Genomic DNA, 13,780 nt, shown 5'->3' on the forward strand with positions numbered 1-13,780 from the left:
GTCGTACTTCTAGTACTGCCGTCGATTGAGAGTGTACTGTAGTTGGTGACGATAATGACCGTCACAACCCACAACAATGATCATCACAAGGGGACATTCAAAATGACTAGATTACCAGTCATGTGGGACCTAAATGTCAAGCAAATGGCGGTAGTGCTTGGGGGCGTTGTCACCGAGATTACATGTCCCGGCAATGCATGCTGTTCACCACAGCACATATGGTAGAAAGAGGCCAGGCGATCGAGTATGTTCCATCTGATACGCCGATAAGCCCGCCTCCTCTGTCGCCAGCCATCTGAAAGGCATGCATCTGACAGTCTTGCAAGTAACTTTGTGTTTCAGCAGCACTGGTGAAGGGGGAATGACTGCAAGAGTTACGTAAATCAGCGGTCTGGAAGACGATGACGGCATGACGTCAGTAGTGGGCGATCCCATCAAAACATTCTGTGAAAACGCCCACACTACAAAACTATGTTACAGTCGCATTTTCTCATTTACTACTTACTCACTCGAGACTTCTCCAATACTTGTCGAGTCAGCTAGCTCACCTCACCTGCGTACAAGTGCCGTAGTCACATCATGGACCTCGGTGCTCCAATCTCACCCGCGGCCTCTCGCCCAGACACAGTGTCTGACTCCAACGCTCAACACACTCTAGCGACTCGACAGCATCCCACTGTCATTCAGTCTGCTCCCTCGACTCATGACTCGGCCAGTGTACGTTCTTCAACCTCTGGTCTTACATCGTCCTCAGGATACGGTGGTGCACCGGACGACGTCGCAAGGTCCTACTCGGGAGAACGGGCGGTGGTTCCTGCTCCGGAATCGGCGACTCCACGTCCTACCGCAGCTCCTGTGGACCAAGTCGGTACACATCCCAACGCAGACCATCCAACCATGCATGCCAAGCCTCACGAAACCGTCGTCCCAGGAGCGGTAGCAGCCACCGACTCGACACACAAAGACGATGTCCTCGGCTCGACTCACCCCTCGGCTCAAGCCCCAACAGCATCTATCGACCCACACAAACCTTCAGACCAGAGTGCGCCAACTGCTTTACCTACCAATCCCACTACACATCCCGAGGAACAGAAACAAGCTATCAAGGATGAACATCCTGCAGTGGTCCATCGAGAAGTGGAGAAGACCAAAGCGGAAGCAAGGGAATTGAAGGGTGAGAAACCACAAGGTACAGTGGTACATGGGTTGGAAGATGATAGACTCTGGGCAATGCTCCGTCGTTTTGACACGGTAAGTCAGCTCAACTCTCTCTTTTGTCTCTCGCTGACATCATTCTCTCTGCTATAGCAAATTACACATGTGCTTCACCCCGCAAACAACCTCCCACCTATCGAACCGGATCTTCGACCATCGACTCTTCCCAATCTCCCCTCGCACACCGATGTTCTTCGGTCCAACCTCGAACGGGTGATCGCGGCAGTGGGACCCGGTTCCGTACGGGGCGCTCGTGAAGCTCAACGACTCATGTCTTGGTCTCCCGAAGAACGTCGACGAACCGGTGCATTCTGTATTGCCTATTTCACATGCTGGATCTTCGGCTATGCCATGGCTGGAGTTCTCGCTTTCTTCGTTGCCATTGTCTGTTTCCCAGACTGCAGGAGATGGTTTTTCCCTCCTGTGGCTCCAGCACCATTCACTCCGCCAAGTGCGACAGACCCGACGAATCAGAAGGGTGATGAAAGTTTGTTGGGTAACGTGGAAAGCAAAACGGTTCACAGGAGTAAAGCCGAACAAGCGGAGGAGCAGGCTTTCGAAGCGACTTCGATCTTGCAGGCATATACTACAAGACTGCTCTTCGTAAGTGCACCTCAGGCTTATCTGGTACACGCTGACGGTCTTCCATTCACGTGTAGGATGGACGAAAGAAAGGAAAACAAGCGGGTAACTCCGAGGTAGGAGAAAAGAAGCGACATGAGACTTCTTCTTCCTCCGAGGATGAGGATGAAAAGTCCCCACCAGGTCAAAATGACAACAAGGCTCAAGGTCTTGAATCAGCCCAAGTCGTGGTGGGCGGTGAGAAGATCACTCCCAACAAGCCTTTAGACGAGAAGGAGAAGAAGAAATTAGCACAAAGAGAAGCAAAGCGGAAGAGGGACGAGATGGTTTCGAAGATGACGAAGGCGACAGAAGATGGCCTAGGAGCGTTTGCCGATACAATGGAGAGATTTACCAAGTGCGTCGTATCATCTTTACATATTCTTTGGAGATCTCCAGCTGATTTTATACATGGCTTGTGCTCAGCGCCCTGTCACCTCCTGCGGCATACCCGGACAGTTATGCTCGCTTCAAGATCGCTGGAGCGTTTCTCGTCCCTGCCATGTTCCTCTTCACTTTTGTTCCCGCCTGGATATTTGCTAGATCCGCAAGCTTTTTCTTCGGCGTCGGTATGTGGGGTCAACCGCTCCTGATCAAGGGTGCGAAGAAATTCGTGGAACTTGTTCCCGATTGGCAAGAGAAGTTGGATATGAGAAAGTGCGTTCGCAACCTACGATCTGGATGACCGTAGCTGACTGTTCGCAGTTCCATCCTATCTCGTGTACCTACCGACGCTCAATTGACCTTGCATCTGTTGCGAGTCTCCGAGGCCCTCAATGCACCTCTTCCCCGTCCTCCGTGAGTATGATCGACTTGACACGTGAAGTCACAAGGCTAACTGAGATCATCCCGTAGCCCTCCTCCTCTCAAAGGTACTCCTAAGGTCAGTCTGCAACGAGTTCCAAAGAAAGAGATTATACTGACACACCCGCAGGAAGCCATCAAGGACACGAGTCCCGCCACTGTCACCGCGGAGGACGACGCTGAAGTGCTTCAGGCCGAAGAGGAAGGGGGTGTTACTGAAGCTGCGGTCAAAGCGAAGCACAAAACCAAATCGCATATCCTTGGTGCATTCAAGTCCGCTGGAAAGAAAATGGCTGCGTTCCATGGTGATGTCGCCGTTGATGGGACCAAGAAGCAGGCACGTATGGAAGAGGTCGAGAAAGGGGACGAGGAGCTTACGGTCACCGAGAAGATTGGATCCAAGGTGGATCAGTTGCTGTTCAAAGGCAACATCAAAGACGACGGCAGCCCTGAATGTAAGTCTCGTCGCAAGTGACTGAACCTTAGGGGAAGGGTTATTGATTTTCGGTGCGCTTCTAGCTTACCCGGCGAAGCTCGATGGAGTTTCCGGACATATCATCTTGGAGAACAAGAACGAGGTCCTTACTCAACCTCGGATCTCGTTTGTTCCGATCTCCGGAAAGAAAGAACACTTCACCTGGGCGATTGATGATATTGTGGAACTGAAGAAGGTATGTTGGGCAAGGTATTCCAGTTTTCGTGTACTGGCATATTGACTGTTCTGTTCTTTCGCAGAGTCACGTCTCGATGACTCGGATGGCACTAGGATGGGCTTCTGGAGCCGAAGTCGAAGGTTTAGGTTTGACAATCAGGTTCAAATCAGGTTCTCAGCAGCTTAACGAACATCTTGGTGGACCGAAAGAAGAGGGAACGACCTTGCATTTCACTCGAGTGGGAAGGAGAGAACAACTGTTCGTCAGATTGGTCAGCATGGGTAGACAGAGGTGGGAGATTCTGTAGACATGTGCACCGGTCTTTCGTGTGCAGTGAGAGGTGTGATCGTGTTGAAATGTATCTGGATCATTCGGTCGCATGACAGGAAGGAAAGGAAAGGGAAGGGAAGGGAAAGTGGAAGTGGGAGTGGGGAAGGGACTTGTATTATCTTATACACGATCGTGGAGACTTTAGATAACGTAGCGAACAGTTTTTGAGACATGTAGCGTCTTATGATCAAGTTACAATCTCATCGTGACGTGAGATGAGTACAGGGCAACATCATTCAGCTTTCCACGACTCCGCAGATAAACAGTACCCGTACTGCGTCAGGGAACCGCTGTGAAGATACTGGTCTCACGCATAGAAGAGATGTGACGAAACCCATCCTCGGCCACCTCTTCTCCACGACGCCTCCTCTTATCGATCTATAAAGTGCATACCGATTGATCCGATCTCATCATCAATCAATCTCGAACAAAAGAGGACAATCATATATCCTACAACAATCATTCGCAAAACAGCGTTTGTCCATCGTCCGCCTCACCCTTCGTGTCGGTCTGACCTGTAACCTTATCTGTAAAGTCCACCTCGCAACTCGCCATGCTTCGCCGAACAAGACAAGAACCTAGCTTATGCGGTCACAGCCTTGGTTCCATTTCGCCTGTAATCCCAGATTCTGTAGAGCTGAGTGAGACCGTTGGCACCGACGAAAAGGTTGACGGCGGCGAGCGAGTAATTGACGGGTGTGATGACGAATGAGTATCGGACCTAATTGGGTGGAAGGGCGGGAGGGGGGGGGAGAAGAACAGGTGTCAGTTTCAGTATTTGGCTGGTCGTTTTCTGCAAGTTTTGTCTTCTGGTCTCAATAGAGAATGAGCAGTAATAGTAGTAGTGTGGACTGGCGGAAACGACAGGATCAGGCAAGATGTCGAAACGAAATCCCTCGGACGATGGCCAGGACTATAATTCCGACATGTCTTCTTCCACCTGATCCCACGATATCGACACCCGGATCCTCTCTCACTCGACCCATTTGCACTCCACAATCTCCCAATCCCGATGACCCCCAAACCAGATCCCATCAGTAAAAGACCTTTCACTCACCCAGATGAATCCAGTGGCGGCCAAAGCGACGTTTTGAGACACGCTGAGCTTCTCAGCAGGTCGTGAGAGGTCTTTGAGCCCTGCTGCGACGAGACCCCATTTGGCGACGGGGGCCCAGAAGAAGATGGTCCTGTGTTTCCAAATCGGAGGTGGGACGGAATAGTCAAACGGTGTCCGATGATGGGACAGAATGAGGCGAGGAGGTGATTATCGAGGGCAGTATGATGAATGGTAGATGTCCATGGCGAGAGCGGCGCCAGACGATGTGAATATGACGAGGGCACGGACAAGTTTCAGGACGTCGTATCGAACAGAGGTGAGACGATCGAGTGAGCGAGGTGAAGTGAGTTTTGGGAAGAAAGATTGACGCAAAAAATCAGCACCATTTCCGTAGATACACACGACCATCAGACAAGAACAACGAATGACGACGACCAATGGCTGTGGTACGCACTTTGGTCCAGCAGGATGGTTGAGGAACGACTGGAACTTGGAGGTAGTCTGAGCCGCAGCGGCGGAGCTTGCAGGGGCGGCCATTGCGAATCGGGTGTAGGGTGTAGTCAGTGATTGATGGAGGTTTCTGAAGCAGCAAGCAAGTGATGAAGAAAGATTGATGGTTTGAGATGAACAACAAATAATTACTAGTCGATAGTGGTCGTTCAAACCGTCAAAACGGGATCACCGTCGGTCTTGTAGCTGAGGGTTGGGGCGTGACGGAGATACGGGGTTATGAAGTGGAGAGTGGCAATGTGGCAGTTGTCGTTCGTCACTTTGTTGGCCCCGCCTCCACCCCCCTGCTTTTGCCCACGTCTTGATCGATCTCTGACAAGTTAATGCTTCGAGGTTGTTTATCATTGCCCATCTTCATCTGCAGAGTGATGCAGGGTCCACAGCGGGTCGCACTCATACCATCCCCACCTGAGTAGTAGTCCCGTCAGACATGAGACCTTGGCTCCTGTCTCTCGCTGGTATTGTCGTGCTGGCTACACTTGCGTCGGCAAGTCCGATCGACAGCGTCACCCACTCGGATCAGCTGGTCTTGTCCAGTCCAGGATCATCGGCCAGATCACCTAGACCACTGGTTATCTGGTAAGTCTACACTACCGGTCATATCAGTCATTCACTTCTACCTATCACGCACGATCAGATCGCAGATAGCCTTCTGCAAGCCGGTTCGAGGCTGAGCACATGTCTCGCAGGCACGGTCTAGGCGATACCTCTCTCTCACCTGGTATCCTGGACTTTATCAATCTCACTCAATCGATACATCCCGGGATCTTTGTGTATTCAGTGAAGATCCCGCTGGAAGGGAGTCTGGACGATGAGAGGAAAGCGGGTTTTGTGCGCACCTTTCTGCTTCCACCTCCTTCATACCCCACATCCGAGAGGGGGCGATGAGTGTTCAAGCTAACTTTGACCACAGTGGGGTCATGCAGAGGAGCAAGGTGAAGAAGGGTGTGAGCAGATCAGATCCATACCGGAGTTGAAGGACGGGGTGAGTTCAGCCATGATTACACATACGGATGCTGTACACAGGACGAAGCTCATGTCTGCTCTTGGGTTGCAGTTCGACGCGATCGGGTTCTCTCAAGGTGGTCTATTCATGCGTCATTATGCCCAGTATTGTGATGGACCCCCTGTGAAGAATTTGATCACTGTGAGTTGACTTTGGGGATGACATACAGATCTTCCGTATTAGACACACCCCATGTTCACTTTCCTCCTTGCGGTGTCGCACTACTTCGCTGACTTCCTGCCCTCCCGAATGACAGTTCGGCACACCACACTACGGGATATCTGCTCTGATCCCCTGTCCGACTCCACCCACACTCACGTGTCTCCTCGCGGCTCGAGCAGCCCGAGCGGGTATCTACAAACCCTGGGCACAGACACATATAGTCCAAGCGGCCTATTACCGAGATACAGAGCGATTGGACGAGTTCTACGAGATCAATACCTTCTTGAGGGATCTCAATGGCGAGAGACCACTAGCGGGAGAAATGATCGGTGAGGACGAGAGTAAGAAGCGTGAGGACAGAGGACAAGGGAGAGGATTGGGTGGGTTGGAGAATCTCGTAGCGGTCATGTTCGATGACGATCGTGAGTGGTCCTTCCTTCTCGAATATCTATCCTATCTTGACGTACTCGAGTCCGAGTCAGTGTCAAAGTACTATGTTGACGTTTTCTCTCTTGTCCTCTTTGGAAAATACCATCTTTTCGTCAATACCATAGGCACAGTATCGCCCGCCCAATCATCCCAATTCGGGACCTATGCCCCGTCCAACAAATCAGAGATCATACTCCTCCCTTCTCAACCGCTCTACCAAAACGATTGGATAGGTCTGAAGGCTCTGGACGACAAGGGGGCATTGCTGTTGTTGCATTGTCCAGGTGAACATATGGATATAGGCGGTGAGGGAGGGTGTGGAGAGAAGATGTTGAGAGACTGGGTAGGGTGGGGTAAGTAGTGATCGATCGTTCGGTTCGGTAACTCAACCGTTAGGTGGAGATTCCGAGGGAAATCATAAGGGTATCGTAGGTAATCGGACGTTGAGGTATCTTCATGCTCGGCTGAATCCAGGCTATTCCTTGCTGCACAGTATCAATTGTACTGTATTATGTATATCATGGTCAATATCGACCACAATATGTGGCTCGGACACCGTCAGCCCTGGTCTAGCCGGTCCAAGCTGGCTATTCCTGCTGCAATTCTCTGAATCACCAGGAGAAGCGATACATCAGACGAAATCGGCAGCCATCAACAACGAGCGGAACGACACCGTCTGACCCCATCTGTGTTCAATCGATGCAAATCGTCTTGACTGTCTTCCATGCTATGCCATCACAATCTATGATGGACACACATCACCTCATTACAATCGTATCCTTGTCGTACATATCGTCAAGAAAAAGGTCATATCACACGTTCATCCCCTTGGACAATGCACGTCCACAACGCATCTTGTTTCTTCGCGATGCTAAACCTCGTCTCCTCCTCTAATTCAATCTCAGCTTCTCCAACCCCGAGCTCAACCCCGACTCTGATGCTGCTTTGCCTCTCGCGACAAGTCTCACCATATCCAATTCCCCTACTATTGCTTCCGCATGACCCCGCACAATCTCATCTTCGTCAGTCTGGGCGACGTACTGCAGAACAGTCTCCGCTCGATCGATCAGACTTGGCGAGACTTGCCATTCTTCTTCTCCAGCAATTGACTCCAAAACCTTCGATTCTTTCCTTGGTCTCTCAAGGATGATAGGCTCTACGATCGGTCTGATCTTGATGTCTGATGCGGAAATGAATTGTTGACCCTTCATGATCTTCCTGATACCGATCGCGTAGAGTGTTCTGAAGACCTCTTCGAGGAGGACCAACGCCGCACGTCGTAACGTGGGATGCTTGCTATCCGCTTTCTTGATCGGATCGGAATCTACAATCCTCGGTTGAACCACCTTGACCTCCTGCTCTTCCTCCTCGGGCTCTTCGTCCTCGATGAGTTGTATCTTTCTTGGTCCATTCTTCCACCTAGATTCAACTTCCTTCAAACCGATTTGGATCTCGGGAGTAGAGGAGGGCGGACGGAAAGGCGACGATGTCACTGATTCCAATTGGACTAGGTCGATGGTCGCTTCGGCAAGCTCGGACGTCCATGGCAAGATGGCGAGATAAGATGTCGCTGCGCAGGAGGTGAGAAGGGATAGGGCAGAGCTTCGCACGATGGTGGGCAAGCTCGAATCGGGGAACACTCTCATCAGAGTCGGAATGATTTGATTGGCTATACATAAATATACACATATCAGTTTGAAGGACCTCCTAGATTCTATAACACATTGTAACTCACCATATTCGCCTAATGTCTCGCCGGCACGCTTGATGACCTGGTCGAGGACCTCCGCGAGTCTCAAGATCTTGTCAAGCATAATCCCTTCGGAATCACCTTTTAGGCTATCCACGTCTGCCTCATAAATCGCAATGACCTTTTCGAACACTTCCCTTCCAATGACATCGACCGTCCCACTAAGACCTTTGACAGCACTGAGATAGATGAACGAGTCGTCGTCTTCGATGTTTTTCATGAAAACGTCCAAGATTGACGTTATAAGGGTGCGATCAAAGCTTTCCGAGATCACTAGGTCCCTTAATCTTATCAGACCGTGCGCTCGAACGGGCAACTCCGTATCGTTAATCGAGCCCAGAGCCTGCTTGTAGGCTTCCGCAGCGATTTGTTTTGGGTCTTCGAAGTGTTCCGCTGCCCCGCGGTTTGGCTCTTGGTGTGCTTGGAGGAGAAGATACGCTTCTCGGCTGGCATTGCGGATTGAAACGGAAGGAGATCGAGCCGATATTTCTGTAAGATGAAACGCGATAGGCTGGAGGATTGTAAGGTCATCTTCACTCAACTGCCCCTCGGCTGACATAACATGTCAGCTGGGCCGCCCGCAAGACAAAGAAAGGTGATTCAACCCACCTTCCAACGAAGCAAGGAGCTGACAGGCTACTTCGATAAGTCCCCGCTTCCCATCCGGAGCTAGGTCATCATCCAGGCCGCCATGACCCTCCCCATCCACTTCTATAAGCCGGGAATTGAGCTTCAGAGGAGCCGACATCTCAGCGTTATCCAACGCTACTACCTGGTCACTTAATACGCGTTCGACGAATCCCAGCACTTGGTTCGGTTTGGCGAAGAGTTGGTCGCCGAGCTGCTCCATCATTGTTATTGTAAGCTGCAGATTAAGTAACGAACTTCGCGGTCCCATCAGTAAGATCGTACTTCTGCGGGCGACTGTGCGACTCACTCCATGGACGGTTCCACCTCTGTGGAAGTTCGGACTCTCCAGAGATCAAGAGACTTGAGTATCACCTCACTAGAGACGTCTGGTCTTGCGAAGGCCTGGATGACTCCGCAAAGCACTTTGGCATCGGGGGAAGCACGAGGTTCAGCCAGTAAGTTTCGAGCTCGATCGTCTGGCTGCGCGCTTGTCGGAACGGCGGAATGTGGTAGAACAATGTCCGGTAGCGCAGAGTTGAGTATGAGATCGGAGTCAGAGGGACTATACATACGAGGACAAAGCGGATCAGCGGTGCTCTGGTGCACAACTCTATGGCTTACCTTCCTGCCATCAGCCGAACCCCACCATCACGTTCCTCCTTCTCCCAGAACAGTGCCGGAAAAGTGCCATCAGCCTGATCCCTGCCCCAACCGTTTCCGCCTTCCACAATGGACCAAATTCCCTTCACACATGCCTCCTTACTGGAGTTCTTTCCCCACGATATCAATGAATAACGCACATCGGCGAGCAGCTCTGAGAATATTGTGACCTTAGCCCTATGGCCATCCCGCTTATCTACCCTGGGTATCTGAGGTTCACCTCCATCGTTTCGGTCATGAGATAGAAAGGTGAAGAGCGAGAACAGAGGCGGTAAGATACCAGTGACAATGAACTCGATGAACTCCGGGATTTTGGGGTTCTCAAGCAGTAATAGGTTTATATTTTGGATTGAGCGTTTTATGGCTTCCCAGCTTGCTGCCACCACTGGCTCTCCTTGCTTCGGCAAGACCGTCAATTTGGGATACCAGGGCGAGTGTAGTTTGGTCTTCAACCATTCTTTGATCAACGGACGGTCGGTGGCTGATAGTCGTTGTATGATATAACAAGCTGTGTTGACGAATGCGACGGGATGATGAGGGGAGGAAGCGGTTAGGGGAATCATTGCAAAGAGTTCGGACAATAGCCAAGGGTAGTAAGTCTGTTGGCGATCGCGTTCTCGGTCAGCTCTTGTGTGTTTCCTCCCGGTCAATTTGGTACGTTCTGTTTTGCGGCTTACTTCTTCGGTTGATTCACGAGGTATTCTGACGAGTAGATTGAAGATATGGTCGAGTTTCTTGCCATCAACAGCTAGACATTACGATCAGTGATGTGCTCCGTTTGTCAAAACGTCTCCACTCACAAGCGAAGTTGTCGGTTTTTGCTGATTCCCCTAAGACATTCTCCATCAGGCCCCTAACACCTCCTGGGCGTCTCGTCTGGAACGTCAGAATACCATTGACTATACTGTCCGGGTACTTGGGCCATTCCCTGACCCAACCATTGGGCTTGACTCCCGGATTTCTGCCCTGGATCAATAGCTTCAACACATTCACCAATGTCGAAATGGCGTAACCTGGAGTCATGTCCATGAGTACCCCATTGAAAGCTTTTCGGAGGTGGGCATTCTTTTCCGGCGGTGAAGACGGGGTATATGCCAGGATGACGGTGGCGAGGAAGACAGGCATGAGATGGGAAGAGATGATGTTCTCGGTGACAATTGTCGGAGGGATTGGGGATTGTGAGCTCGGACCTGCAGCCGGACGAGGCGGTGAGGGGCTTCTGAGGATACCGAGGAGAGTCTCGATCCCGCTGGACAAAGGATCGGCAGTGGAGGGGTCGATGTGGGGTAGAGAGCGAGCATACTCGATGGTTAATGAAAGAAGGTACGAGAAAGTGACATGAGAGACCATCAGTTTGATTAATCGAAGGTCGGCAGTTCCCAGAAGGACTGAAGGGCGGCAGTCAGCATCAATTGATGGAGGGAAAGTTGTTCTTCTGCGATTGCTCACAGTCTTTCTGCTCCATTCCACCTCTTTCATCCTTTGGCCAGAACTCCCTCTTCAGCCAATTTTGAATTGCTTTGATCAGAGCGAAACATCTCTTTCCGACAATGAACAACAGTTCTTCCTTCCTCTTCTTCCTCCGTTGTTCTTCCTCCATCACCATGACTCCGGTATTGGGGTTCACGATGACCGCACTAGGCAAAGCAGGGGCACTGTTTCCGACCTGGTCCAGCTCGTCGTCGTCTGACCATTCCGGACATGATCTCTTCCATTCTTTAGGTAAGACTTTCGAGCATGCCTTGAGACGTTGGAGGATATCTGGGGGGTTGGATGGAAGTGGTTGAGGGGGTCTGAGCAACACTTCACCAGCTCGAAGCAATGTTCTCAAAGATGGTCCGCCAGGTGAGGTCGGGCGGGGCATCTGTAAGCGATCTAGGTGTCAGTCTCGTTCGACCAGAGAATAGGACGAAAACGAGCAAGACGAAATCTCAAAGTGTGAGGATGTGAGGATGCTTGAAGAGTTGACGAGTGGAAAGTGAAGTCGTAATGGATTTGATCCCGCCGTTTCCGGTCGAAACAAAGTCAACAGATAACCGGAAGACATCCTCTCTCTCTCTCTTCTTTCATCGTTTAATCCTTTCATCAACGACTCCTTCTTGACCTCATCAATCAAGAGCCATCGCCTCTTCGCTAAACTCCTCCGTCTCTCCGCGCTGTAGCCCCTTGAGTTTGGCAGCTTCCCTTTCTGCTCCGCCGGCTTTCGGACCTCTGCCCAGACGAGATGCCCTCTCCTCCTTCGTCCTCGTCCCCGTCTCGACCACCCGAAACGCAGATCGAGGTACTGTACAACACCTCTGTTCAATCCTTTGTCCGGAGGGATCACGTCAAGACCCAATCAACCCTAAAACGTCTGTTGGATCTCCTCAGAGCTAAACGAGTCGCCCCGAAACGGCAATGGTACGACCTCGAACGCACTGGACACGGAGACGGGGAATCAGATACGGATATCGATATGGGAGTGACAACCAGTGATGAGGACTGGTTGATCAAGACTTTGAAGCTTTTGATTAGCTCATCTGCATCGTTGTATACCGATCCGCCAGCGAAGGTATCGGGTCTACCAGCTGAACTCATATCGCTTCTCCCACCCACATGTCCCGACAGAATGCTCAAACATCTCGAACAGGTCTGTTCGACCGCTTACATTTCATCTTCCCCCTCGATACAAGACTCCAACCCCAATATACTTCTTCCACCCCAACTTCTGTCCACGCTCATCCTCGCTTCGCTCAAACTACGACCCTTGCTACCATCGCTCGGTTTCGCACATACACTCACCGAAGATTGGTTGGCGGCTTTACCCGATTCTTTCGTCTTTGCCATCTCACCACGAGCCGTTGTCACAAATGGTGTGGGGAGAGGGGCTTCGAAGCTGGATGCAAGGGAGAGGAAGAGGGCGGAAAGTGCCCGAGAGGGGTATTTGAAGGTGGTAGAGCTGTTCGTGTGCGAAGTCTTGGCGAGAGAAGGGGAATGGGAGATGGCAAGGGGGTTTCTGGATGGCGAGGTCGTGATGTCTTCGAAGCGCAAGGAGGTGAGTGCGAGTCCGAGTCCAATCAGGAGGTTTTGCAATTCTGTCGGCTCTATAGTCTACACTATGGCGTACACCGTCCTTTCAACGCCCATCGTTCGGGATATTCCCTGACTATGTCATGTACAGGCGCTATTCCGTCACCTTCGAAGTCTCCAAACGCAATCCCAGACCCACTCTCAAACTCTGCGACCTGCCCCTTCTCCATCATCCTCCCTCGTCCTTCCTTCTGACCCTCCAACGTCCCCATCACCACATACGAACGGTACCAGTAGCGTAAGCGGTCGACAAAGAAGTTCCAGTGTCAGTTCAGCCAGTACCAGTTCCAGCGAAGCGACGGCTCGACCACCTGCGCAGAGTCAGATCAGAGGGTTGAGTATGGGTCAAAGTGATAAGTCCACTGTGAATTTGAAAGGGAAAGGCAAGGAGACGGTTGTTGATGACGTGGAGGAGGAGGAGGAGACTAGAAGATCGTCAGCACTTGCACGACATCCAGTGATGATTATCCGATCATTACTGAGATCAACACTTTCGTATCTACCTCAATCAGTTTCGTCGAGCTTAACTTCGTTATCGAAATCAAATCCGTATCTCCTTGCTCTTCCTTTCCCATTGATCCTGATCCTTCTCCCGTCACTGATTCGTCGGATCCGAAACCGATCTCGTCATCGGGCAGTTGTCTTCAGCAGCAGAACACCGACACCGACGTCGTCAGCTACAGCTCTCGGATCAAACTCGTTAGCTTTTGTCAGAGCGAGACTTGAGCTCGCTAGAACGGCTAGAGGTAGAGGATGGTGGGAATGGATTTGGTTCTATGTGAAGTTCTGGATAGACAAATTTGCAGGGGTTTGGAAGCTGGGTACGACGATCACCTATGTTTGAGGAAGGAGAGGGCAGAGGACGAATGTACAGTGGACGAGTG

General features: G+C 51.2%; 5 protein-coding genes across 5 annotated transcripts; 3 read left to right on the forward strand and 2 right to left on the reverse strand.

The window, feature by feature from the left end:
• Window positions 1–579: 579 nt before the first annotated feature.
• IAR55_001407 (uncharacterized protein) lies at window positions 580–3,600 on the forward strand (the record flags this gene model as incomplete). The annotated part of the gene is made up of 9 exons (XM_066944534.1): window positions 580–1,251; window positions 1,309–1,818; window positions 1,875–2,194; window positions 2,263–2,493; window positions 2,542–2,634; window positions 2,692–2,719; window positions 2,771–3,095; window positions 3,160–3,311; window positions 3,376–3,600. The coding sequence occupies 9 exons, from the start codon at window positions 580–582 to the stop codon at window positions 3,598–3,600; spliced, it is 2,556 nt and encodes an 851-aa protein (XP_066804457.1).
• Window positions 3,601–4,206: 606 nt separating this feature from the next.
• On the reverse strand, window positions 4,207–5,217 carry IAR55_001408 (uncharacterized protein; the record flags this gene model as incomplete). The annotated part of the gene is made up of 3 exons (XM_066944535.1): window positions 4,207–4,344; window positions 4,681–4,810; window positions 5,135–5,217. 3 exons carry the CDS (start codon window positions 5,215–5,217, stop codon window positions 4,207–4,209), a joined length of 351 nt encoding a protein of 116 aa, XP_066804458.1.
• Window positions 5,218–5,620: 403 nt separating this feature from the next.
• IAR55_001409 (uncharacterized protein) lies at window positions 5,621–7,148 on the forward strand (the record flags this gene model as incomplete). Its single annotated transcript, XM_066944536.1, has 6 exons — window positions 5,621–5,769; window positions 5,880–6,021; window positions 6,104–6,175; window positions 6,248–6,337; window positions 6,453–6,780; window positions 6,913–7,148. The coding sequence occupies 6 exons, from the start codon at window positions 5,621–5,623 to the stop codon at window positions 7,146–7,148; spliced, it is 1,017 nt and encodes a 338-aa protein (XP_066804459.1).
• A 529-nt stretch (window positions 7,149–7,677) lies between these two features.
• Window positions 7,678–11,691, reverse strand: IAR55_001410 (uncharacterized protein; the record flags this gene model as incomplete). Its single annotated transcript, XM_066944537.1, has 8 exons — window positions 7,678–8,456; window positions 8,523–9,089; window positions 9,147–9,421; window positions 9,475–9,729; window positions 9,789–10,426; window positions 10,505–10,575; window positions 10,628–11,215; window positions 11,277–11,691. 8 exons carry the CDS (start codon window positions 11,689–11,691, stop codon window positions 7,678–7,680), a joined length of 3,588 nt encoding a protein of 1,195 aa, XP_066804460.1.
• A 360-nt stretch (window positions 11,692–12,051) lies between these two features.
• On the forward strand, window positions 12,052–13,740 carry IAR55_001411 (uncharacterized protein; the record flags this gene model as incomplete). Its single annotated transcript, XM_066944538.1, has 2 exons — window positions 12,052–12,861; window positions 12,988–13,740. The coding sequence occupies 2 exons, from the start codon at window positions 12,052–12,054 to the stop codon at window positions 13,738–13,740; spliced, it is 1,563 nt and encodes a 520-aa protein (XP_066804461.1).
• Between the last annotated feature and the right edge of the window lie 40 nt (window positions 13,741–13,780).

Source organism: Kwoniella newhampshirensis, chromosome 3, assembly GCF_039105145.1.
Source record: "Kwoniella newhampshirensis strain CBS 13917 chromosome 3, whole genome shotgun sequence".
NCBI classification, from domain to species: Eukaryota; Fungi; Basidiomycota; class Tremellomycetes; order Tremellales; family Cryptococcaceae; genus Kwoniella; species Kwoniella newhampshirensis.